This window comes from Gavia stellata, chromosome 1 (genome assembly GCF_030936135.1).
Source record: "Gavia stellata isolate bGavSte3 chromosome 1, bGavSte3.hap2, whole genome shotgun sequence".
NCBI lineage: Eukaryota > Metazoa > Chordata > Aves > Gaviiformes > Gaviidae > Gavia > Gavia stellata.
In genome coordinates, this window is record NC_082594.1 from 45,479,866 (window position 1) to 45,504,804 (window position 24,939).

At 42.3% G+C, this 24,939-nt stretch overlaps 1 protein-coding gene across 1 annotated transcript in view; it reads right to left on the reverse strand.

Moving 5' to 3' along the window:
* Positions 1-24,939, reverse strand: part of KLF12 (KLF transcription factor 12) — a 134,716-nt gene that overhangs the window by 54,990 nt on the left and 54,787 nt on the right. The window contains exons 2-3 of the mRNA XM_059818127.1: positions 17,529-18,072; positions 1,810-1,945 (exon numbers count right to left, since the gene is read on the reverse strand). Of these exons, the coding sequence (XP_059674110.1) occupies positions 1,810-1,945; positions 17,529-18,072 (680 nt within the window). The remainder of the gene's footprint in view (positions 1-1,809; positions 1,946-17,528; positions 18,073-24,939) is intronic.

Below are 24,939 nucleotides of genomic sequence, written 5' to 3' on the forward strand. Positions count from 1 at the left end.
AGAAATGGATTGAGTGGAGTTGGTGTAATGTGCTAGTGTCTCTTTTCAGCTCAGCAGCTGTATGTGCGATGTCTGTGACTAAGAATGAAGTAAAAAAGAAGACAAATTGCAGATCACAGTCAAATTAGATTTTCCTAATGGGGCTTTTGAAATAAACTAACAGATTACTGTTTAAATAAAACCTGTAACAAGGATGAGTTGATGTTGTATTATTAAATTTCTTAATTCAATTCTTAAGCTCCAGAGCCAGCCAAGTAATATTCAACACATTTACCTTCACAAACTGGGGAATGCATTGTGGAAAAGCTAAAAAAGCATTTCATGGTTTGACCAGTTCTCTAAGTGTTCAAGCAGTATCAATCACAGACAATAGTATCTGCCTGCCAGTCATGTGTTAGAACTATTTGCTAGCACCCCATGCTTCCTCTTTTCATTAATTAGACAAAACCATTTAGTGAAAAATCATGACAGGTTGTTTCATTTTTCTGGCTTATTATGTCTGCTATAAACTGAGAAAAATATACTTAGCACTTCAGGGCCTCATGTTGTAACTAGTGAATTCAAAATATGTGTGAGGCCTGTCTAATCAAGCAATAGTGCCACTGGTGAAGAAACCTTCCCTTCTTTTATCACCGTCAGAAGGGGAGCATGCTAATTACAGTGACAGCCAACGCCTTACCTTGCCCACAGAGAACTCCCTCTCTGCTTAAGAGGAATACAGGTTTGAGGTTACTCCACTTGACTAGAAAATGAATTAGTGAGTGTCTGGTGAAAACCCAAAAAAAGTAGTTACCCTTTAAACATGGCTTAGTTTCCTCTAAGCGAATAGGACACTGCTTTGGAAACGTCAGTACTTTTGGCTACTGATGGCCAGGAAAACAAAGCAAAACTAATTTCTTTTAGATAAGACATTTCAAATGCCTCTGTAATAAATTATATAATAACAATGTCTAATGGTCTTTATTATATCCCTTCCTATTTAATAACATCCAGAATGCCCATATTTTGAACCTCTCAGGTAAAGTAATGTGTTTTGTGGGTCTAGCACAGGCTTCAGCGCCTGGAGGCTCTAGTTCTATTTCCAGCTCTGCTTCAGACCTACAGGGTGACCTTTACGCATAACCTCATTTTCCTCACCTATAAAATGGGGATATTAATACTTATTCACCTCACAGTTGGTTCCCTTCCAGCTGCTACAGTGACCGAGCATGCTCATCCATCTACAGAATTGCTAATGTTCATGATAAACTTTTTCTTTTTTTTAAACAAGCAATACAGACATTATGTTAAGAAATTATTTGTCCATCCAGTGAGTAAAAGTACACAGAAAAATAACGGCAATGGAAAAACTGTTCAAAGCCCCTTGCTAATTTCCTTTCAATGACAATGTCCTTCAGGATAAATGTAGGTAGTTCCTATTTGACAGCAACTAGAAGAAACTTCTTGATGCTGCTTTCAGTCAAGAAAAAATGTCATGTTTTTTGAGTGAAAGTCTAACCTGGTCTCCCTTTGGAGAGGATATAAAACCATTGCAAGCTTTGCAGGTAAATAAAGGGGAAGAAACAATTTCAATTTGAAATTTTACCTAATAATGAGGATGGAGGGAAAGAAAGGAAAAGAGAATAAGAGAGAGACAAGAGATGCAGCCATCTTTTCCTGAAGGGAACGAAGCTACACAGAAGAGATGCTGTCAGGTATGCTGGCCCACAGCTGGGGGGACACCCCTGCGGTGCTGCCGAGGGCCGGTGCCTCCATCGGCCAGGGAGCACCTTGGCAACACTCATATTGCTCTGGGAATGTGATACTTACTCTTGTACTGCTCTGGCTATGGAGAGCGCTGTAGATCCAGTTTCATTAACGCTATCTAAGGTCACATTTGGCAGGTCGTCATCATCACTGTCACTTTTAATTTGCCTGGGAGATAGGCCTCGGGGGTCCATTTGTGCTGGAAAGAGACATATAATGGATTAATATGAGCGTGCTGAAATTAATCTTGTCCCAGAACAACATCAGGGTGCACAATACATCCACTCGCTCGGGCACCGCTTGTGCTGAGCTTCCCAAATCAGGTGATGGATTTGCAAAGGCATCTAGCGGTGCTACAGCGAGGCGCAAGCATTTCCAGCGGCATGCAGGCGTGCGAGCACACACAGGCTACACCAACGCATTTGGCAGACCTGAAATAAAACTGCACATATAATATTCGTCAAAAACTCAGGTTAGCCTCAAGTTACTTATTCTGGCTGTCTTCAGAAAAGAAAGAGAAAGGGCCATGTCTGCTTTGTATAACACAGCACACTTGAGAGTAAATTTTACAGCAAAATTTCAGGAGCAAACTTTGATTTCGACTGTTGATCATGAGACACCAGGCTGGAACCCCTGTCACTCCAGTCAGCTCAAGTTTAGGCAACCGAAAAGAACCAGTTGTCCTGATTTCTGACTCAGTTCAACACCAGTATCAACCTCTGAAGGTGCCTTCCCTCCATGTTACATGTGGCAAAGCCGCTGCATGTAACTTCACACAGGCTACTAACCTTCTGGTGACTGATGTCAGGTAGGCTTAGGCAGATTTTTTTGAAAAGTCACATGGCCTCAGGTCTTATGAACAGCTGAAGATCGAGAATTGCAGGATTGTTTTAACCATCCACAGCTTACAGTATCCATGCTGCATGGCAATGCACTGGGTGCAGGTGCCCAGGCGCTGGCAGCGGGGGCTGCAGGGCCCTCTGTGAGGAGAGGCGGGGGCTGCCCCGCGCCGGACACAGCCGGTTCCAGCCGGCTCCAACCGACCCACCGCAGGGCACGGCTGAGCCCCGCAGCCAAGATGGTGGCGCCTCAGGGAAAACGTATTTAAGAAAGAGCAAAAAAAATGCCACACAGACAGAGCAAGGAAGAAAGTGTGAAAAACAGCCCTGCAGACACCAAGGGGAGAGGGGAAGGAGGGGAGGATGAGCTGCTCCATGGTGGAGCAGAGATTCGCCTTCACCTGAAGAGACCATGGCGGAGCAGGGGAACAGCTCGAGGAGGAAGGAACAGCAGAGAGGACCTGTTATGGACTGACCACAGCTGCCATTCCCCATTCCCCTCAATGAAGGAGTGAAGTTGAGCCCAAGAAAAAGGAGGCGGGGAGTCGGTTCTTACCATGCTAATCTACTTCTAATTGGCAATAAATTAAATTAATTTTTCCCAAGTCAAGTCTGTCTTGCCCGTGACAGTAATCAGACCTTCCTGTCTTCATCTCAACCCATGAGCTCTTCCACCTGATCTTCTCCCCCTGCCCCACTGAGGAGAACAGAGTGTGAGAGCAGCTGGGTTGGCGTCCGGCAGCCAGCCAGGATCAGCTCACCGGAGTTATGTTTTGTGCCAAAAAGAGACGGGAAAGGAAAGGAGAGCACAAAGGTAGGCTACCTGCCTTCCCTCTTATCCAGGCTGCTGCCCCCCAAAGGCAAGTAACCGCAACCTGCATATGGGCAGGGGAAGGAAAGCAAGAGATGGGTGTGAGGGATACTATGGGGCACAAGTGTGACCTGGGATAGTCCTGAGAGGAACCGGGTGTTTCTTGCGTCAGGGGACAGACCCAGAGGCAAGCTTTGGAGGTGATGTAAAGAAAGAGACATTCCTCCTCACCCATGAAATACCACATAGGAGTAGTAAGTGCTGAGATATGCTGAAAGCAGCTGGAGTAGAGAGCAAAACTGGAGAAATGCCTGACCCTGCAAGGGAGGAGAGGGAAGGGGAAGACAGGCAAAGAGATTTGTTTTAAGTATGTGTTTGTTTTGTTTGGCCAGGTGAAATAGGGGAATCCAAGATTATTTATTTAAAAAGCTAACTGTTGAGTTTGTTAGCTTGTGCTCTCCTGTATTGCAGTGTCAGAGATAGGACACTTTCTGGGTCTTGCGACATGCTTTACAAGAAAAATAGCTGTCATTCCTACTCAGCTCTGCCTAACCACAGCTGTGGACAACAGGTATCACGGGCTCCCTTTAGAGATCATGAACAGTTCAGCGGGCCTACGGCTAGACAGCAGCTCCAAAAGTCACAGTTCAATTTCCCATTTTGTCATGTTTCTTATGTTACCATGTTCACTGACCCTAGAAAAGGGACTGAGTTACACTGAAAAATGGGAGGGCTGTAGATACTCCAGGAGCTGTGCAGCCATAAAAGTAGCATTGATGGATAGCTGGGCTCTCAAAAAGAAAGCTCTCCCCAAATGAGTGACGACTTGAGGGAAAGTTGGTCTTAAATTTTAATTTATGTCTTAGCTATGAACCACCTCTGAGTAAAAGAACAGTGAGTGATTATAACTACCCTTCAGCTGCATTTTTTTTATGTTAAAGAGCTTCATAAAGAAAATACTATTGAAATATGTTCAGTAAGCTGATGCAACAAACCCATCTGGAAGCACAGTGCATTTACAGATGCACAGTATGACTTCTATTAGCTTTCTACTAGCACAGTTTAGGTACCTCACTGGCTACATTTGGGCTGCTTATTATTTCTTCATGTGTGGTAAAGAAAACATCTTTTGTTTATCAAAGCAAAGACTGTTGACAATGAACAATGACCTGTATGAGACAAACATACAGCAGCTTAGAAGTTGTTCAAAACACGTAATTGTTTTAAGCAGAAAGAGCACCATTCTGACTGTGCTCCTTAAAAATCATGACTTACACATGGTGGTATTCAATGCATACCTCAGCATTAGGGATAATCTAGTATTTGATTTAAGAGCAACTGAATCATCTAGTCAGCTGATTCAGCCCCAAAAAACTATTTGGAAAGAAGTGCTATTTCTGGGGGTGTCTTGTTCCCTAATGTTCCTTCTTAAAAGCAACTTTAAGTATGAGATTATTATTACTTATTTTATTAATTCTTCAGTTTTTCTTAAAGTGAATCTCGTTACAAGAAGTTACATGTTTGTCTCTGCCCAATATTTAAATGCTGCTATACCTGATGCTTTGTGAAAGCTAATGTTTGTAAATAGAATTAAAAACGCAACAAAAAACTATGTATGCAATACTTCGTATTAACAGTGGCTTAATCTGACCTACACTACAGCAAAAGTTTTAAGTAGCTGGCTCAGAAACGTTCTTAATGTTTAAACCTAACTTGAAATCACAAAAGTTGTTACATAATTTAGTCTGTAATACAGTTATTATACATGAATTTTGATCACTTAAGTGTGAATACATTTACATAAAAAGAGACAGTATAAAAGTATATGAAAAATCTTAAGTATTTTTGTTCCTTGTAAGACAAGCTGTCTCATTATTATTGCAGAATGCCAGCTCTTAAGATATTATTGAGACTCCTATGATATTTGGTGTTGGGTTTAGATTACCAGAGGAATCTGTTAGGATGAAAACTCTCAATTACATTAAAAGGCTACCTTCTTTTTGTTTCTGCTCGGTGAGGTAATTCCTACTCCATATGCTAACATAGCCACAATGCTGCCAATGGGGTTGTGCTTTTGCACCTATGGATGATTTGGCCCACTGGGCATGGTTTGCCCCACCAGATGCCAATGTTGGAGCACATCACAAGGTGCTGCCACACTGGAGCATGGTAAGAACAAAACGCAAGGAACGGAAACGTATCAGTGGGCAAATTCAAAGGCGGGCACTTCAAAGACACTTTTTGTTATATTTTTGCAGTGAACCTAACAAAAGTTGATAATTAATTTAGAGAATGATCTAGGGATTATTACCTTAATTTTTAATATCGACCCACATATACACCCTTTTTTGTCCCCTCCTCTATTTGTGACCTCTTCTCAGTGTGCAGACTTGGGTGGCTGAGGTGCTGGGGAGCTGTGGTGACTAACCAGGAGGCTGAACTTCGCTGTTGCCAGCTGGTGTAAACTGCCCTGTTTTCTCATCAGCACGGCTGCAGCTGCTGCGGGGAAAAACAGCCTTTAAAGCTATTCTCCTCCCCCAAATGAGCCATATGAATAACCAACTGGCCGAAAGCCTAACAGATATCTCCTCCACACCACTCGCTACAGTGTGCAAACCGCAGTACAGGATTTTTATACACTCAGAGTTCATGACTCCTACTTATGTCAACAGCTTTGACTTTCTCTTGGACATCTAAGAACAACTGTCGAACTGCTGGCACCAAGGTTTATAAATACCAGCAGCAGTTTATAAACACTGACTTAAGAGTAATTATTGGCCTAATGAACATCAAACTGGAAAGACTGAAGAGATGCAGGCAAGAGATGATTTAGCAAATGAAATGAAAAAGGTGGAGGACAAGTGAGTAATGTAATGCAATCGGCAAGCAAGGTGGAAGAGAGCCCACAAAACATGCCAGTGCATTTTAACCTCCCTTTTTGCTGTACCTTGCTCTGACGACCAATCTTTTCCTTGAACTTAAGACCCAGTTGGGTCACTGAATCGAGTCCTCCCTATCACAGGCAGACACATTTCATTAATAAAGCTCAGGCCCTAAAAACGAGCTGTTTTTCTTGCCCTTGCTACCACTCTTGAAAGGCAAGATTTGCCCAATAGAGCTATCCAGTGGTTTTGTGAAGTGTGAATGAGGCTAAGGGGAGGGAAGCAAAAAGAAACGAGTCAGAGACTGCTTTTGTGGGACAAAGGTGTCATTGAAAGAGTGCACAGGAGCTACAGAAGCAAGCTGTTCACACTCCATGCTGAAAAGACTAGCGAGCCAGGGGAGTTATTTAAGAAAGTCTGCAAGTGCTGAAGGCTGCAAGTGGCCACATCGCTTTCCATCCTTGTTAGCCTCAAGAAACAATGACCCTTTTTGATAAAGAAAGTACGGAACATTGCTCTTGATGCATGTACATATATGCAATCACTTCTCAATGGCCCCTTTGCCAAACTGTACCAAAAAGGAGTTTCCCTTTGGGCAACAGGAGCAAACTCACTCTCTGAACTTGTTTTAAGGTAAGATGTGCAAATGGGTCGGTCTCACATAAGGCACATACCAGCCTGTAAATACTCCAGAACTTGGTCCACCATCATTAATATTGTATCTGCCAACTGTCAGTTGCCACTAGGAAAAAATCTGATCTGGACCAGATATAAGCTTGCTTCTATTTCTATCAAACTAAACAGTTTCTTGTCTTTAAAATTTATGCTGGCTGTGGGGGCCAGACAATACCTGATCCTGTTTCTCAGGAGAAGATTTCCCCTTCTACAATGCTGTAACAGATTTAAACTTGCACAGCAACTTTCTAATGAGCACTGATTGAATTTGTGCTTTCTGGTACACAGCTGCATCATTTTTGACATGGTACAGCATTAGCCTTGTCATGGGAGCAAAATCTCTGGGAAGGATCCAGCCTGCCGGCTGCTAAGAGCAGATGAACCCCTCGGGACAGGATGCAGCCTCCATCTTCCCAGGGGAATAACCTGAGCGCAGGGCCATGCCATCAGGGTATTTTTCTCCTCCACTCTCTAAATTTGTGCTCCTGTCTGCATTGGGGCATCTCTTGCGAAGGGGCAATTGCTGATTTAAATCTCTCCAGGCTGACGAGAGCCCAGCACGCCTCCTCTCACTTCTCACACACATGCTGGTGTCACCAGGCTACTGGGTAAATGCTGTCCCTCCTGTCTGTCATATTCGGGCTCCACCTGAATATGTCCTAATCGTTTTGCTTCTTTCCAGCGATTATTTAGGGATACGCAGCTCAAGTGCTGTGACCTGCTCGGGCAAGGCCAAGCACCATCGGAAATCCTGCAGTTGGATGCCTGTAGGTGGCCTGAATCTGGGCCCTCTCAGGGGTGAAAGGGCCCTTACGCTAACATACTGCTATCACCACTTACCACAACCTGATTTTTTTTATCCAGTCAAATTTCCTGCGAGTGAAAGGGATGAAAACTCATCCAATCAGCAGGCTCACGAAGACCCACTAGAAGTAATTCCACATCTACACACTATCTTTGATTTAAAGGCAAATATGAGCCCCTTGGGTTAAAGATGAATGAAATATTTAAGAGCAGGAGAAAACTAAGTAACCATCAGGAGTTTTGCTCTCTTTATAGCTAAGCCATGTAGTATTAAGTAATGCCGAAATGAATCATTATGAGATGATGCTTGCTGGTGTGAAAATAGAGAGAGAAGATTTCAGCATCCTGAAATATTGAAGCCTCTGGCTCATTTTATCTTAAAACCTCAGTCTTCTGCATTAAGTTACGTTCTGTGCTAATAACTTGTCAACATACATACATGTAGGCCTGCTGAAACACCACAACTTAATAAATACTGAACTATGCTTAGCTGTTCTCTTAAAATAATTAAAAATCTATTTCTGCTTTTTGAAAGGATGTCCAAATTCAGAGTCACTTTGCTTTTGTTTCACTTATTAAACTACCCACCCTGCTTTCTCTGAAGGATGCCTAATATTCAGCCTGCTAATCAAAATGATGGCTCACTACGAGATTTCCAAGTGGCCCTGACAGCCACCCACTAGACTTGCCAGCCACCGGCAGGGTTACACAGGTCTGCAGCAGGGAGAGTAACACCAAGGCCCATGCCAGGTGAGGCATCAGCCTGGATGGTGGGGAGGCCCCCCTGGCCTCACTAACTCTGATCCACACCCAGGTGACATGTTTGCTCTAGCAAACATAGCCATGGGTTTTTATTGCAATGGAAGTTTAAATTATGCAGAAACCTGAGGTACCTCAAATAAGCCTGAAAGAGTCATGTTTGCTGTTGCCAAATGTCTGTCTTAGAAACTCCTCTCCAGTTGCTTCTAGTGTATATTGGCATACAGCAGGTAAAAGAAGATTATCTCTAGCTGTAAGTAATGGTCACTTTGCACTAATCTCCATTAGGAATGGAAAACCAAATACAACCCCACACCCCAAAATTTAACATTTACAAGAATATCATTAGTACTGCTGTTACACATGTGTGTGTCTGTGTGTCTGCAGAGCATGGAGGACTGAAGTAACAAAGAGACATTTGCTGCCAAACTCCTAGAAGGATGGTATTGGAAAATATGTTTAAGAAAATTATATGGCACTCATGCTTTAGCACAATATGCTATTTATCTGCCAGCATCAGAAACGCTGTGGAAGAAGTAGTTTGAACCTAATAATAATAATCTGCTACTCGCAATGACCCCATGACCCAACAGCACCTAACAGTATGTTTCCATCAGCCCCCATCCTCTCTCAGAGCCCTGGACATAAGGAGCTGGGTGACACTGGGAGGTGAGGGAGGAGCTTCCTACCTCCTGTCTTCAGGCACCTGCATTGCAAATACAACCACCCCAACCCTCCCATACAGCCAGTGGAGGCAGATGGGTGCCTTCAGGGGTGCTGAGCCCACCCACCTCTGTGGACTGCAGGGGGAGTTCAGTGGTGTGAGCCCCGCTCCCTTCTCTCGCCAGATGCTGGGGCACCAGCCCTGGCAGAGGAAAGTGGCTCCGTGCCCCCTTGAACTGCTGTGGACCCGCTCTTTGCTGGGAAGAGGAGGAGAGGAGCCTTTGCCATATGACTCCGTCATGCCTTGGTTTTCTGGGAAAGGAGCAAAAGTCCCTGGGGGATCTCAGTAAGTGCCTGAAGATGGGACAATGGTAACAGCACTACGTGGCCTCATTTGCTCCCACTCTCTCCCCGCCTGCCACTTAATGCCATAGAGGCGTCTCGGTCGCCAGCAGCAATGCTGAAAAAAATGATCTTTGGCCTCAGGGCCCTAGTGGGCAAATTTGGAAGAGGAGTAATTCACAGGGGGACACAGTAATCATCATTAAAACCAATAATCTGCCAACAGTTATGAATATTGTAGTGTCTAAACCCTAACTTTGGTCTCTACATTTGGCATACGACTCATTTAGGTACCTGAAATATTGCAAGAAGGAAACTGATGGCCAACAGTGACTTCTTTTGCTCTCTTAAACTGCCACTGTTTCAAGAATCTCTGATAAAAAACTGCATCTGGGTGGATCAAACACCAAGTAGAGGGACCGACTCATCTCCATCCGTCTCAGTTACTCTTGGAACACAGGTTTTACAACTGTGCAAGCCCAGCCTCACATGGTAGCTTGATGTCTGAAGCAACTGATCATCCCTCTTCCTGGCAGTTGTTTTAGAGAACAGGAACCCAGCATGGATTTCCCCAGCAGCAGAACGTCAAAGGAGAACGTCACAGACACCGCTGTGTGTCTTTACCGGTGGAAGCAACACTGCCAGACACAGATGTACAGGAGATATTTGAAATTATGCCCTCAGAGATTAAGTGTTATACTCAGATTTACTTAACGTGTTTTAGGAAACCGAATCCTGGCTTTATGGACCTAACAAATGCACAGGAATGATGGTATTAATGATTTTCTCCTCCTAAGCTGGTCCATACTATATGAAGCACATATACAGCATTTTTCTTCCTACTTAAAGTTCACTATAAGCGCTTTATGTGTTGGAAAATGCTCTGAGCGCACCTATCAGATTTTCAATCAAAACAGCTTGGTGTCTGGTCGGGGCAGCAGAATTGGTCGATTTCTTTCATAAAACTTTATGTACAAAGCAGCAGTATCCATGAACTTAATGGTCAGAATATAGAGTCTACAGGGGTAATTTTTATTACAATTTATAGCAAGATTACCCATACTCCACAGTTTTCAGATTTTATTGAGATTTTATGGGACTATATGGCTAGAGCAGTTAACTGCACCCAGCATAGCTATGGTTCACAGAGAATGGGAATTGGCACAGAATGCAGTGTAACTAATCTACCAGAGAATATTAATTGCTATGATCCAATCAAAGGCAATATTTAAAATCATTTCACCAGTCAAATAATTTGCCATAAACCTGTAAAAGAATAGCTGTGTGGAGAAATACAGAGGTGACAGTGATTGCATGGATGTAATATATGCACATACTTAAGCATCTCTGCCATTGGGTTGTATACATAAGCATACAACACCATTTTTTTTAAGCGAAGGACTTTTCTTTTTCTAAGCTATTTGAATGCCACGAGACCTCATCTACACAAAAAAAACCTACTGAGACTACTGAGATTTATATCTCACTGAGCATCCAATATACAAATACTCTATCACCGAAAGTAAACAAGGAAAACAATAAGGACAGAATATATTTAATATTAAATAAAATATTGCAAAGCCACTACAAAACGGTAGCAGACTGCAACTTACACACTCAACAGTCTAGAGGTATTTTAGACACCAGAAAGTTTCCAGCAGGTTGGTCCAAGGCACAATAAAACCCAAGGCAAGGATAAAATAAATGAGAAGTTTTATGCATGTGTTTCCGCTGGATCCAAATTTGTGGGATAAAAGCAACTAGATCAAAGCTCAGCCCTGGTGAGAGTGCAGAGCTGAAGGACCAGAGGCATTCCTGGCATGGAAGACAAGGAATTAACAGGTTCCAAAAGGCGCTGGGACTCAGGATATGTTGAAATGGCCTTCCTCATCCTCCTTACGCTGTGCTTCACAGGTAGTTGGAATACACATCTACCTCATTCCCTTCCCCAAACCTGCTCCTGGTTAAAAACATACATGATGTTAAATCCACTGTTGATAAATCTTAGAAGAGCATGTGTTTCTATGGTGGAAAAACCTAAGCATGTCACTAGTGAGTCACCAGAAATACAACTTTTCTGGAGATTTAAGTAGAAGACTGCTTATGGGACTCCCCATAGTCAACCCAAGCTACTTTGTCTTCAAGCAACCTCCTTTTCAATTTCAAATACCACAGTATATCTTGTAACCTGTATTTTAACTCTCCATTCTGGGAGGAATTACTGTTTACTCTAGTTCTTAAATATATGCACCATCTCTAGTAACACAGGTCCCATCCTGAACGCAAGCCTCTCCTCTGCCTGCTTCTCTTCCTGGCTAGCCACTGCCAACCTGCTTCTCCTTTCCAAGAACCACTAGTATTTCTTCCAGACGAACCAAGAAAACAGAGGGAGAGAGATTCCACATTTTGGGGGGCAGGAGGGTAGAGATGGACAGGTTGGACTACGTACAGCCGCCAAAGATTTTTGTGCGTAACAACAAAAAAAATTACAGCTAAAGTAGAAACTCTCCGCCTCAATGCAACTCAAATCCAAAATAATCTCTTAAAATGTAGAAAGGATAATTGCTCCACATGAAATAAAAAAGGCAACACTACTGGTTTTAATTAAGAGTCTCTTCCATAGCATAATTTATACAAACAGACCATATAATCTGACCTTTAAACACATGGAATGGTTCTCTAAATTTCTAACTTTGTACTACAAATTGCGTTTACTTTTGTGGAATAAACTTTACAGTAGGCAGAAATAACAGGCTGTACTTCAAAAAAAAACCAAGGGCGGTGGATAATGTAAACTAGTGGTATTATCTGTTTGAAGTCACAGAAAAATCTGTACCAAAAGGTACTGCATTTACTACTTATTAATGTATCCACAGTGAGGAATACGGCAGGTGTAAACTGTTAAAAGACACAATCTGTTTATTTCTGCTAGGTTATACACAGACACAGTAACATAAAAATAGTCCACACCAATGTCATTATAGATGTTTACGTACACGGTAAATGGATCAAGTTGAGTTGGCAAATTTAAATTTATAATGTTCTGACCACTGGATTTTGCAAGTGGTTGTGTCTTCTGAAAACTTTAAAACCTGTAAGAGTGAGACCCCAAAATCTTGAACTCAAAAACCTAGAAATATCAAAGTTGCACAAGTCCTTGGTGCACCATCATCAGGAGGGATCTTCTAAAAGGCCCTTCATTGAAAGGAATAACTCTTTTGAACTACAGAAAACAATTTTTAAGGATATGATCTTTGGCAAAACCTGCTGGTAGAGGGACATGATTTGCCAGTAGTATTCATGGGTATCTTCTGAAAGCAAAGCAGTGGAAAGACTCAGGCTAATGGAACCAGAGTTTGTAGGGGAATGTGTTGCTGCCATGGCAGGCCCTTTCACTCCTGTCCGCCTCAGCCTTTCTCTGTTCCCCTTCAACCTGCCCAGATCTCTTTTCTACCCTCCTTTTGCTTCATCTCCCCTTCCTCCCTTTCCCACTTTTCCTCCTAAACATGTTCACACATCGGTAGCCATCTTACCACCTCTCCTTTTCTCCCCTGCTCCCTTGCACCCTGCCCCTCTCCCCATTGCCCAGCCCCTTCCAACCTCCTCCCTGCCTTTTCCCAGCCACAATTTTTTTGCTTTACCCTTTAAGGGGACTTACATTTTTTTCAGATCTCCAAACCTGGCTTGGTTTCCAGAAGTGCTTATAAAGACAAAAAAAAAGGACAATGGTCCAAACCAAACTTGAGGTTCATGGCACAAAACCACAGAGGTTCTAGAGTTTTTCACCAAAAAGCTGGAATAAATTTTTCAACATGGAAAATGCTACTTTTTTTTCCTTTACACTCAGTCTCAGGAAGAGTAGAATAGTTTTTTCTTGAAAAAACTTTCCTCAAAAAAAAAAAAAAAAAAGAAAAAAGAAATAGCCTGAGGCAGACATGCGGCATGGAAAATGTTAGCCTAAATGGTTAACATACAGACAGACTTTGAGCAACTGAAGACAGGGTTTTAAAGGAACCATCAGGCAACCTTATCTATAGGTGCTGCTACCTGCTGTGCCTCTAATTACACCTTACAGCAATCCTCACCGTTGCTGAACAGGGAGAAAAAAAGGCAAGGAAAGAGTTTTTCATGGGATTTTAATGCTCTGGAATATTTTAATGTATAATAATGTCTAGTGGTCTCCACCTACTCCATGCAGAAAAAGATCTCCAAGTGCTTTTTAAGGCTTGGGATGACAAGACAACAGTGGTGACCACTGAAGGAAGTCAACTTCGTCTCTTTGCCACGTTGCAGGGGGTGGCAGAGGGTGCAGCCTGGACCCGTGGTGCCCATGGGGACTTGTGGCTGGCTCCCTTCCCCTCTGTGCCTGGCAGCCCTAACACATTACTATGCTTTGCACCTATGAAATAACGCGAAGATTAGGTTGTAGCTGGCAACTTGCACAGCTGGCCTGGCGGTGTGGGGGCAGAACACAGAGACCCCCACTTTGGGGGTGTCCCTGGGATGCCTCCTCCCCGTTGCATTACAGATACTGAACATATCGTCCACGGATTACCTTCCAATTATGTGTTGTTAATAAATTCCTAAAAATGCTTTGATCTTGATTTTGACTTACACTAGGTGAACTGAGAGGTTTTCATCCTGCAAAGAGCATCAATCTGACAGAAGGGTGCTTTTGTAGCATGATACCCCTGGCTCCCATTGCCCCCCTTGGGGTGTAGCACATGGCACAGGACCTGATGGGATGCTGCCAGCAGCTCATATATACATGAGCTAATTCTCTGCAAACCCATCTGGTTTTCAATGCTGCAGAAAGGGTTTGATTTAACAGGAAACCTTGCAAGTAAAAAATAGGAGAGAGGAGGCAGGACAGAGAGCAGAAACAAGCAGCACATTGGGAGGCAGAAAAGGAGATCTGAGACTCTCCTGAAAGAAGATGCGACGGAGAACTCCAGGATGAATGATGCCATAGAGAAGGATGTACAGTGGCAGCGGAGGAGATGACAGTATGGGTTAGAAGTATTAACAGATAAGGAGGGAGAGACGAAGCAGAGCTGCTGAAACTGGCACTCAAAGAACAGTCAGCATGAAGGACTAGAAAAAATGGACAAATAGAAAAAGAGGGGGAAACAGAAGAGGAGGTAGTGATTTCTTGTGCTGGAGGGAAGAGAGAATTCAAATGGAACATGAAGAAAGATTTGCTTGAACTGCGTAGAAAAGCAGCTGCCAGGAGGACAGTTTTGTCCGAGAGAGGAAGGTGGACTGGAAAGCATCAGGGGAAGCAGAAAGCCACCTGAGCAAAACGCCTAGAGGCAGGATTAGAGGGATGGTGGTGGCCTGGGAAGGTTTTGCATTAAAATTAAAAATGAAATGGTTTTAGTCAAACCTGGAAGGAAGAGAAAAATTCAGCATGAGGAAAATAAAACTGGGAATAACAAGGAAAAAACCTTTCTCTACATCCTGTTTCTTGCATTTTTCCCCTAAGTACCAGTGTCTAGAAAAACAGGAGAGGTCTGAACTTAAGTCTAATGTAATTTTCATTAATTTTACCACTGAAAGTATCACTGTTCAGGAAAGTGCGTAAGTCTCATGCAAGTGAAAATGACTGTGATACAGGCTAATGTAAAATATAACTTTAAGTGCTTCCCAACCACTCCTGTGGATCATCAACATGGTCTCCGATTTAGCCCCAAAGCAGCAACAACACAAGAGATTATGGGACAAATGCTGCCCATGCTACCTGTGGATCAACTTTGTTTCAGCATGCGTATTTTTTTGTTTCAGAAAATGATCAATGTTCATGTAAAAGTTGAAAGCACTGTCTCTTAGATGATTCTGAAACCGCGTTTCTCCTACAGCTGGTAGACAATTAGCAACCAATTCAATCTGACAGCAATGTCCTGTTGGCATCTGTGTACATTTATTTCTTGTTTTCAGCACAAAAGCTGTCCACTGAAGGGAAGTTAGTCTACGCACGTATGAAATTTACTTAATCAGTTAATTTATGCAACAACATTGCATTTTATTATTTATATTGTTCTACATGAAAGAAAGAAAAACACATGCCAGTGAAAGCTGACAGAAGATGACTACCTAGAGTGGAGTGTTGCCCATTATTCATCTATTGTATTTATTCAAATAAACCTGAACATTTATATCAAAAGAATTAGTGATAGCAAAATGGGTACAACTGATGAGAAAAAAAAAATTAAAGAATGTTTAATCCCTTCTTTTTCTTTAGCTGCACATTAATAAGTGCTGCAGGGCTGGTTAATGATCACTGCCAATAATAGCACAAAGGTGATATTGTCAGGGCAGCTCAGGAGTCCTGGAGCTCGTGCACTGAAATCCCTACGGCACATTAAATTCTGGAATTTTGTTGATAAAACTGGGGTACTAAGGTTCCAGTTTTACAAGATCAGGAGGTGCTTTCTACAGAGAAGACTACTACCAGAGCCAACTAGCACCTTTGAAAAGAAAACAAACGGGAGAATTTTTGGATGAGCTCAAGGTCAGATGCAGCTCAAAGCTCAAAAACCAAGATACAGACTAAAACTTCCTTTTTTTTCCCCAGACAACATGGTGAAAAGTTCTCCTTTCATTCATCATTTCTTGACATAACGGCACAAAGTCCTAAAATTACGTCACTGTATGAAGTGCAATAAAAGTTCTTAAACCATCATTTTGAGGCTTAAACCAAAACCCAGATCAGCTGTGAGCTCACTTCCTATGTCCAAGCCTGTTGAAAGGGCACAGTCCACACTCGGGTACTGAGGGAACGGGAGGAGAACCAAAGCTTTATGAACAACAGGATGCTACTAAACATCAGAATGACCCATCACTGTAGTCCTGTACAATAATACACGGTTGCCGGTACATCAAAAACAGACATGAGAGTTGAAGAAAAAAGGCCTTTTAGTTGTAGAGACCCATTCATTATGCAATTAGGTACATAAGAGATGTTATAAGATGTATTACTAAATGCCCTGTAGTCTCATAAGCCCGAAAGTAAGGTTATCTGTCAGTACCCTCCCTTTACGCCTCAAGCAATACCTCATTTCAGGGAAGAATTAGCCATATTTTACTCATTCACACACGATGAACCTTGAAATGAGTCTCTCTCATTCCTTTTCTCACATTCCCATCTCTGTCACTAATGCCTTCTTTATAAAGCTATGCTTTTCCAAGTATCTGGGCACATCTGTTTTCTCTTTTCTTCCTCCACCCACCATGTCACCGTCTCTAACAAGTTTTTGCTCCCTCAGTAACTGTTATATTCTCATTTTTTCTTGCTCTCCAGCTCCCCTTTCTGTGTTCTTTGGACACCTCTCCAAGACTATCTGTCCTTCTGGCATGTTCTTTCTTCCTCCCTTCACACCTCCATGTGCCTCTTAGGTCCTGTGTCTGCAAAACTCATTCCCAACATATACACTCCGTGTGGCTGCCTTCCCTTCTGCTGTTTAATCTGTAAGAAGAAACCTAATTCAAAGTATTGCACTGCCACTCCTTGAGCTTAATAAAATCCACCTCTCTGCATCTGCTACCACTCTTTGGTCCAAAAGCCTTTCCTTCTCATGTTCCTACAGCCCAACGACTGCTTTCTCTTTGTATGGAAACACTCTCTGGCAATCTTTCCCTTGCCAAATCTGTATCACCTGGTGAGTTTTCCATGTTCATCTATGATGTTTTGTGTATTGTCATTATTCTGTTGTCCTCTTTCTTCAGCTTCTGGGAAGGATTTATTCCTCTCAGGAGAAAACTTGCCATGAGTTGTCTGAGCATCTAACACCACTGCTGACCTCAATCACTTTAAAAATATTTATTCATTTTAAAAAGCATCTGGGATAAGACTTTTAAAGGTTCCTCTTGATACTCTAAGTTACGTGTCTTTTCAGCAAACAACCCTGTAAGTTTGTAAGCTGACAGTTTTATAACTTCATTACATTTTTCCTCATACAACAGTGGTTTTAGAGATGCAACAGATGCACAAAACTGGTTCCACCTTACCTTTGACGTGGCTTCTCCCATCCTCCAACAGTGGTACTACTATAGTGTTGTTCATATTCCCAGGTGATCTCACAGCTGTGTAGACAACAGGTACCGACTGTACCACCACGGGGATACGGTGCACGTGACTCATTTTGTTGGACTGCAAGTTCATGGGGCTTGAAGGTGGTACTGGATGGATAATGTGCAAAAACTGCTGGCCTCCAACACCAGATGCAGAGGCCACAAGAGGACCTGGAGTTAATACTGACGGTACGGATGCCGCTGAGGATACCGATGTTATTACTGTGGGTGATGAAGCTGGCCGACTAGAAGAAGAAGAAGTAGAAGTAGAAGAAGGGGAGGAGGCTGATGCTGTCATGGAAACTGGTGAAGATGAAGCTGCTATAGGGGACGACCTGGCTTTGTTTATTGACAAGTCCACTGGTTCAGTCTGTGTTTGGAAATGGTCTGTAGATAATGAATCCTCCGCGGGGTCTGCCTTCATGTTGTTTAGTAACAAGGGTACAGCTTCCATATCTGGGTAGTTATGGATGTTTGGAGACTGTTGAGGAAGGACAAGGGGACATAGTTACATATGTGGCTAGAGAGAACTTGCACACCCAATTGCTAACACACACGTCACACTGTTTGGTCCTGAAAGTAACAGGATTTGTTCCAGTTTCTTAAATGACAAATCATGCTAGAAAGCTCTGACATGTTCAGTTTGAACAGACCATTAAAAGTAGTTCTACTCCCATTTCTTAGATGGTGGTAGGATTAACTGTACAAAACCACCCTGTTTCTTTGCACTACTCAAAGTCTTCAGCGACAAAAATTTTAAGATCTCCAGAAGTAACCACTATTTATACTGACAGGACGTTTCTTCCCAACATTTAACCTTAAGCTACAGTGTTACTCTCTTGTATCATCTCTAATGGACATGAAGAAAAACTGATCACCACGGTTTTTCAAACAACTTTACATACAGTCTTCAAGCATGCAGAATATCCCCCTACTGGTCTACCTTCTTCCAGACTAGGCAGACCTTGCTTCTTCTTTCTGTCATAAGTCACCTTTAAAAGAACAAGCCTTAGCGCTCGTTTGCTCTTTGCAGTGATCTTTGTAGTTTTGTCCACGCCCCTTTTCAGAAGGCAGTACCTTATGCTAAACACAGTCCTTCAGTTCAGTGTTTGACTTTTTGCATCCTGCGTGGTCACTGATAATGAAATCACAGGTCAGTACAGAGCCCCACGTTTGTATGGTTGTCCTGATACAGGCAGCAATGGCTACAGCAATTAGTTATTCTGAATTAGCACATTAGATAGCCTTCCCCATTGTTATAATTTTAATTTTATTTTTCCATACTAATTAAGAAAAATTTTCCTGACTTCGCAAAATCATTTTATGCTTTAGACCAACTCTTTCAAAGTTAGTTGGTCTAAATTTATTCTGGACCGGTGCCATCTGCTATTTTTATAGTTTTATTCCTTATTTCCATCATAAAAGAGGTTAATAGAATTTTTGAATAATGTTAGGCCAAAGATAGATCCCTGAAGAAGCTCATTTGATATATCTTTCCTTTTTGACAGTACATCATTAATAACTACTCTTTAAAAATGTTTTTTCAAGTAATTTTCAATAGGCAGAGCAAGGAAGGGAATGTCCATCGATAACCTGGTAGTAAGACAAAGCACAGCTCTCAGCTCTTCAGCTAAGTACCTCCATGGCACTGCACTGCAGCAGAGATTCTCTACAGGCACACACACCCCGTTATGTGCTGTAGTATGGAAAAACAACCTCGATAAAAAGCATTTGCCAAGCTACTTCAAACCTCACTTGACCCAAAGCAATTATTCCATATCCAGATCTAACAAGCAATCTTTTTATGGTACCTAAGCAGCTCTAAATGCATTCTCTCGGTTATAGTATTTACTAAGTATCTAAAAATATTAAGTCAGAAATATTGAAGCCACAAATACTTTAGTTCATCTATTCTGAATAAGCTAACAATCAAGCAAGCTATGAATACACTTTGGGATTTTTATAATCAACTATGTTAAATATTTTCATGGAGAACCCTCCTGGTGTTGAGTGAGAGCCAAATTTCATCACAGAATGGAGTTCTATTGCAAAAGGAAAATAGAAACACTAATATTAAAAATTGTAATAATAACAGCCTAAGTGGATATTATCCCTGGCATGCTGACAGAATAGATCCAATCTATTCAGCTGATTTAGACTGGTTCTTGGATCTGACATTTCCCTCCATTTGAAAGCAAGAACATCTCTGGAACAGTGAGTCTCTTCCTCTATTCATACACAAATCAACTTAAAACAAAGGGACCCCAATTCATTCGGCCCCTGGACCCTGCTGTTCTGCTGTAATACAAAGAACAAAAGCAAAAAATCCCTTCATAAAAACAATGGGAAGTTCTTCTGCTAAATAGAGCACGGAGTGAAGAACGGGTCACTTTTCAAAGCGCATAACCAGCTATGAATGACAAGGTTACAAAATTTCCCCCTCAAGAAGGCAAAACCGCCTGTAAAGTGCCCAGTGATGATTCCTGGTAACTTCCTCTGAAACACCTTATCCAGGCTATTGTCAGTAATGAGATTCTGCATTAGGCATACCATGTCTGCCGTGATTAAGACAAAACCATAAACATATATGGCACAAGTAGTTCATTTGTCAAGTCTTGGTAAGTCTTATGCATACAATGGACAAACCAACTGGTTCTGCTGAACTAAACAGACTGATGGTAGAGTGACGGCAAGGCGGAGAGGGACAGCCTGCACAGGCTATAACCAAATCTTCGTAAGGCCAAAGGCAACATCTTCTACCTTAAATGTTTGAGAGAAGGGGGATAAATGGGATCAACTCATGTACAAGGGAGATGAGAGATCCCCTTGTGCACATGGCTGGGCAAGGGTCATCTAGAAGCAGTACAAATCACCAGCTCCATCCACAATTCCATAAATGTGCCATGGAGGAAATCCTGTATGTTAATGTACTTCCAGGCTTCCCCTGTCTGCTAGAGGCAGATTTTAGGTTGACCCAATGGCACCTGCCTCAGCAGCACAACTTGATACTCTGTGAGCTGAAGGATGGATTACCCTGCTGTTGCTGTCCTCCATTGCTTTTCAGAGCACACTGAAGTGCTCTGAGGGCACTGGGGACTTATGTACCCAGCATATGCACGTCAGACTACACCCAGGAGTCTTCTGACTTCTGGGATACTTCTGAGACTGGACACAAGGGATCCACATGGACCTTGAAAGCCATCCATCACCAAATTGAGTGCAGTCTGCCCCACCCGCCTTTGCAGCAAGCAGCATCAGGTCCCTTACAGGAAGAGTAACGAAGAACCCCAAACCCTTATGTATCTGACACCACACAAAGTACTTGTTCCATGGATACAGTCAATCGTTTTTGAAACAAAGCACAGGTCATGACTTAGGGATTCTACTAGACTGTGCTAAGAACAGGCCTTTGGTTTACTATAGTAATCACACCTAATCTTTTGGGAATGAAAAAAAAAAAAGAAAAACATATCATGGAACTGCAGTCTATCATACAAATCATTTTTGCTTTTAATAGCTCTTCTGCATTTACTTTTGTACTGTATATTCCTTATATTGCTTCTACTTTTCGGTAGGTACCCTCTTCTTGTCCAGAGCTGCTAGAAGGGCCATGCAGTCTCTATGTACTCCAGTAATACAGTTGATATTATTATTTCAGTCTTCAGCAGTGAAACTAAACACAAAACCTTTACAATCCCTTCATTAATTTCTACAAACAGGATGAAAACTGGTATGCCCTTCAATGACCTCCTTTCTCTGCCAAAACTGCAAGACTAAGAATGTCCCTTCTTTGGTAAATTCAGGCTGTGACTGATGTCAGTCGACACTACAAAAGACAGCAGGATCCTTATCAAAACAGGTTTATACATCCCGTACTTAAGATAAAAATTGTAAACAAGTGTTATATTTTGTTCTGGTGGTGGTGAACAAAGAGATCTACCTCAACAACTCACGCTCCCTTACAGTAACTTACAAGTGGTAGAGATGTTTCTCCATAATCTCAGGTTTTATCTAAGCTGCCAAAGCTCTGTTTAAACTGTATTTGAATCAAAACGTTGAACATTAAATCATCGTAATTTTCTGAAAATGGATGGTATATGCAAACCTTTCCCAACGATGATGACTACTCCAGAATTAGGAACTATGTGACGAAGAGTAGCAACAAAGCCAAAAGGGATGGCTGAATTCTCAGCACACTATTTCTTAGCATTTCCCCAGGATGTTATTAACCAAGAATTAACTGTTCATTTCCCTAGACGATGAGTGTTGCCGTTAGTTTTGTTTAACAGAACCACATCTTTTCTAATTGAGAGGATCACAACACCATGGCTGGGATATTCAGAGGTATACCTTCAGCCATTCTGTCAGCTCATAAAGTCAACTGGATGAAAAACAAATGGTTGCATGTTTTTTCTCCTGTCTCTCTATTCCTGCCTTTCCATCCTCATCTAGTAAACTGGGCTTCTTGTGGTGATGTGGGCTCAGCTGATTGCTAGTTTGGATATCTCAAACAGGTTTTCCCTGTCTGGCTCCAAAAACGGTCTGTGTTGGTTTTGCAAACTCCGTTTTGGTTTTAGGGGTCTAAACTCTGTTGAGAGTTTGGCAGCTTCCAGAGCGTTTGGTGGGTTAGAAAGGGTTCAGCCTGAGGTCCCTGGAAGCCAGTGGGCAGCCTTGGATGCCAGCCCAGACCATGGGAATACAACATGAGGGGGTACAGCTCCACGCAGCTTCCCTCATCTCACTGGTCCTGCCCACTGGTACAAAGGAGAGGGACAGCTTCAGCCCTGCCTCCAGCTGGGACTCGGAGGCAAATCTCAGCAATGCCTCTCTCTGCAGCACCACCATCACATCCTTATGCTGTTCATCATCCACTCAAATCCAGACTGAACTGGAAGGCAGGTTAGGCTGGCTCCCTGCGAGAAAAGGCTTTTTAATAAAGCTGCAGCCTCTACTAGTCAGTGCTCTTGGCTCATGCTTTTTGTGCCTGCCCTTTAAAGCTGTACACCAGTATTCTCTGCAGTGCTCCATTTCATTAGCTTGCCATTAATAAACACCACCAGGCACATAACACGTGATTTCCCTATTCACAAAGCTTTTTTTGGCTGGGTAAAAAAGCATTCCTTACTGCCTGTTTCCCCAGCCATTATGGAAAAACAAACAGCCAGCCACACAACCAGCCACAAGACCCTGAGCAGAACATGAAGTTATGGATGATCTTATCTGCTGGATGGCCATCCTTTCCTGCATGGTTCTACTTAATCTTCTTTCCAGACCCCTATAATCCACCTCCTCTTAATTTATTTCGGAGTAAATTTTGCAACAGCCCCTTTCCACTCTCTTACTCTATTCATGGCAATCTTCTCTGTGTACCAGCATTGTCTCCCATCCATGACCAAGCCACAAAAAGCTCAGTTTCCACACAGCTGAGATTAAAACCAGTGAAAAAGCAAAGATCATTTTGTTTTCAGCAACTCATCCTGATGCCTTGCAGTGCGTCAACTTCACAGGGTACTAAGCTTCAGCGAGTCTTTATGCCTTTGTGGAATTTTATTGCTCCCACACAACAGAGTTTACAAACCTCCAACAATCAGTTGTCAGCTTTTAAAGTGTTCTTCCTTTCTGGCAGCAATCTCCCAAGGTCAAACAATTTGTAAGAAAGCATACCAAAAAAGCTGTCCTTGATGACGGAAACCGAACAGACTAAATTTAGCATTTATAAAATAAGCTGGCTTTGAGGACAGGAAGTTAAAAAATAAATTGCTAAGTGTTTAACTCTTCAGTCAAATCACACAAAACCCCTTTTTGGTTGTCATTGTGCTGCCCCACCTCATTCTGCTCTGGCAGAAGAAATTTCAGGGAGGATGATTTTGTTTTTTCAGAGTTAAAGGAGAGTGATATGAGAAAATCCTTCTGAAAAGCTACGCACAATTTTAACCGTGTCGTTGCCACTGCCATACCAAAATGCTAAGGCTCAGCGGTGCAGGCATGCAGTCTTCCAGGCAGGCAGTGCAGAACTAGAGCTTTCAGCTCTGATCATCATGCTTGGAGGATGAAATCTAAATAACCAACAATATTCTGCAGATTATACAGATTTTCTAACACTTCACAGTAAAAGAAACACATGCTAGGTTTGAAATGACAAAAAGCACTTGCTCTAGCAGAAGTAATTTTGCTTCTGCATAGCACACAAATGTGCTTACAACGCTAATGCCATGAGATGTGCAGGTGGATTGGGTTTAGGATATGGTGTGTTCATCCTTAGTACACAATTCGTTTTTTATAATTAAAACAGAACATTTTCCTCACCTGTCCTGTAGATAAGGGTAGAAAGCTCACCCCCTCAAACTGCAGTTCTGTAGGTGCTTGCCATGAAGGACATCTGCCTGGATCAGTTTTTGTCCTGTCACGCCTTGACTAGGCACCTGAAGAGCATGAAAGGTTGGCATATGGCTAGCTTGGGTAAGTAGCAGCTTGGGAACTTCAAAGAGCCCTGTAAGTTATGGCCCAAGTGCCCAGCCCTTTACTCGGAGTCTTTTTTGGTTTATCTTGCTAATCTAGGAGTGAACTCTCTTTAAAATTACAGGAAGACATGTTTTTGAAAACACCTTCCCGTCATGAGAAATTACATTCACAATACTCAAACGCTTCCGCCCAAAAATCGCCACTTCAACCAAAGCGAACAAAATACTCTAAGAAAAGGGACAAGTAATACAACCTGCAAAAAAATGAACTAAGCAACCTCTACCTGAAACACTCTGCTATCCCCCTGAAAAGACAACACATCCAAGACTTACTTTGAGATGTGGCTATCATTATTAATCTGTACATGAGGGATACGCCAGTACTGTGGTGATAGACAGCTGTGTAACATCAGGAGGGTGAACACATAGACAGCTGAAAACTAAAACTGAGCAAAATACTTGAAAATTTGTTTCCAAATGCAAAAGCACCAAGTGAACAGGCATTTGTGCCTTTCTGCTTGAAGCTGCTGCTGCAGGCTTTCCCAGGCTGACAGAACTGCTCAACTCAGATGCATTGGACAAATGCGGGAGGTCACGCAGAAGAAGAGAGCAAAATGCAAGATAGCTGGATCTTTCTTCTTTTTTTCTGGAAGCATAAATTAAAAAGTGGCTTACTATCAGTTTTCAAGAAACCGTTGCTCAGGGTCAAGGTTAAATTTGTGTTCCATGTTCCAAGGAAGAAAAGAGATGCCCAAGAGATGGCACTCACAAGTAAGGTTGAGTCAGACTCTGTTACAACAAGTCCCATTGAAGCTTTTCTAAAAAGCACCAGTTGGCACCGAAAAAGACAGAAGGTAGAGTCCAGGAATTATTACAATAAAAAAAGA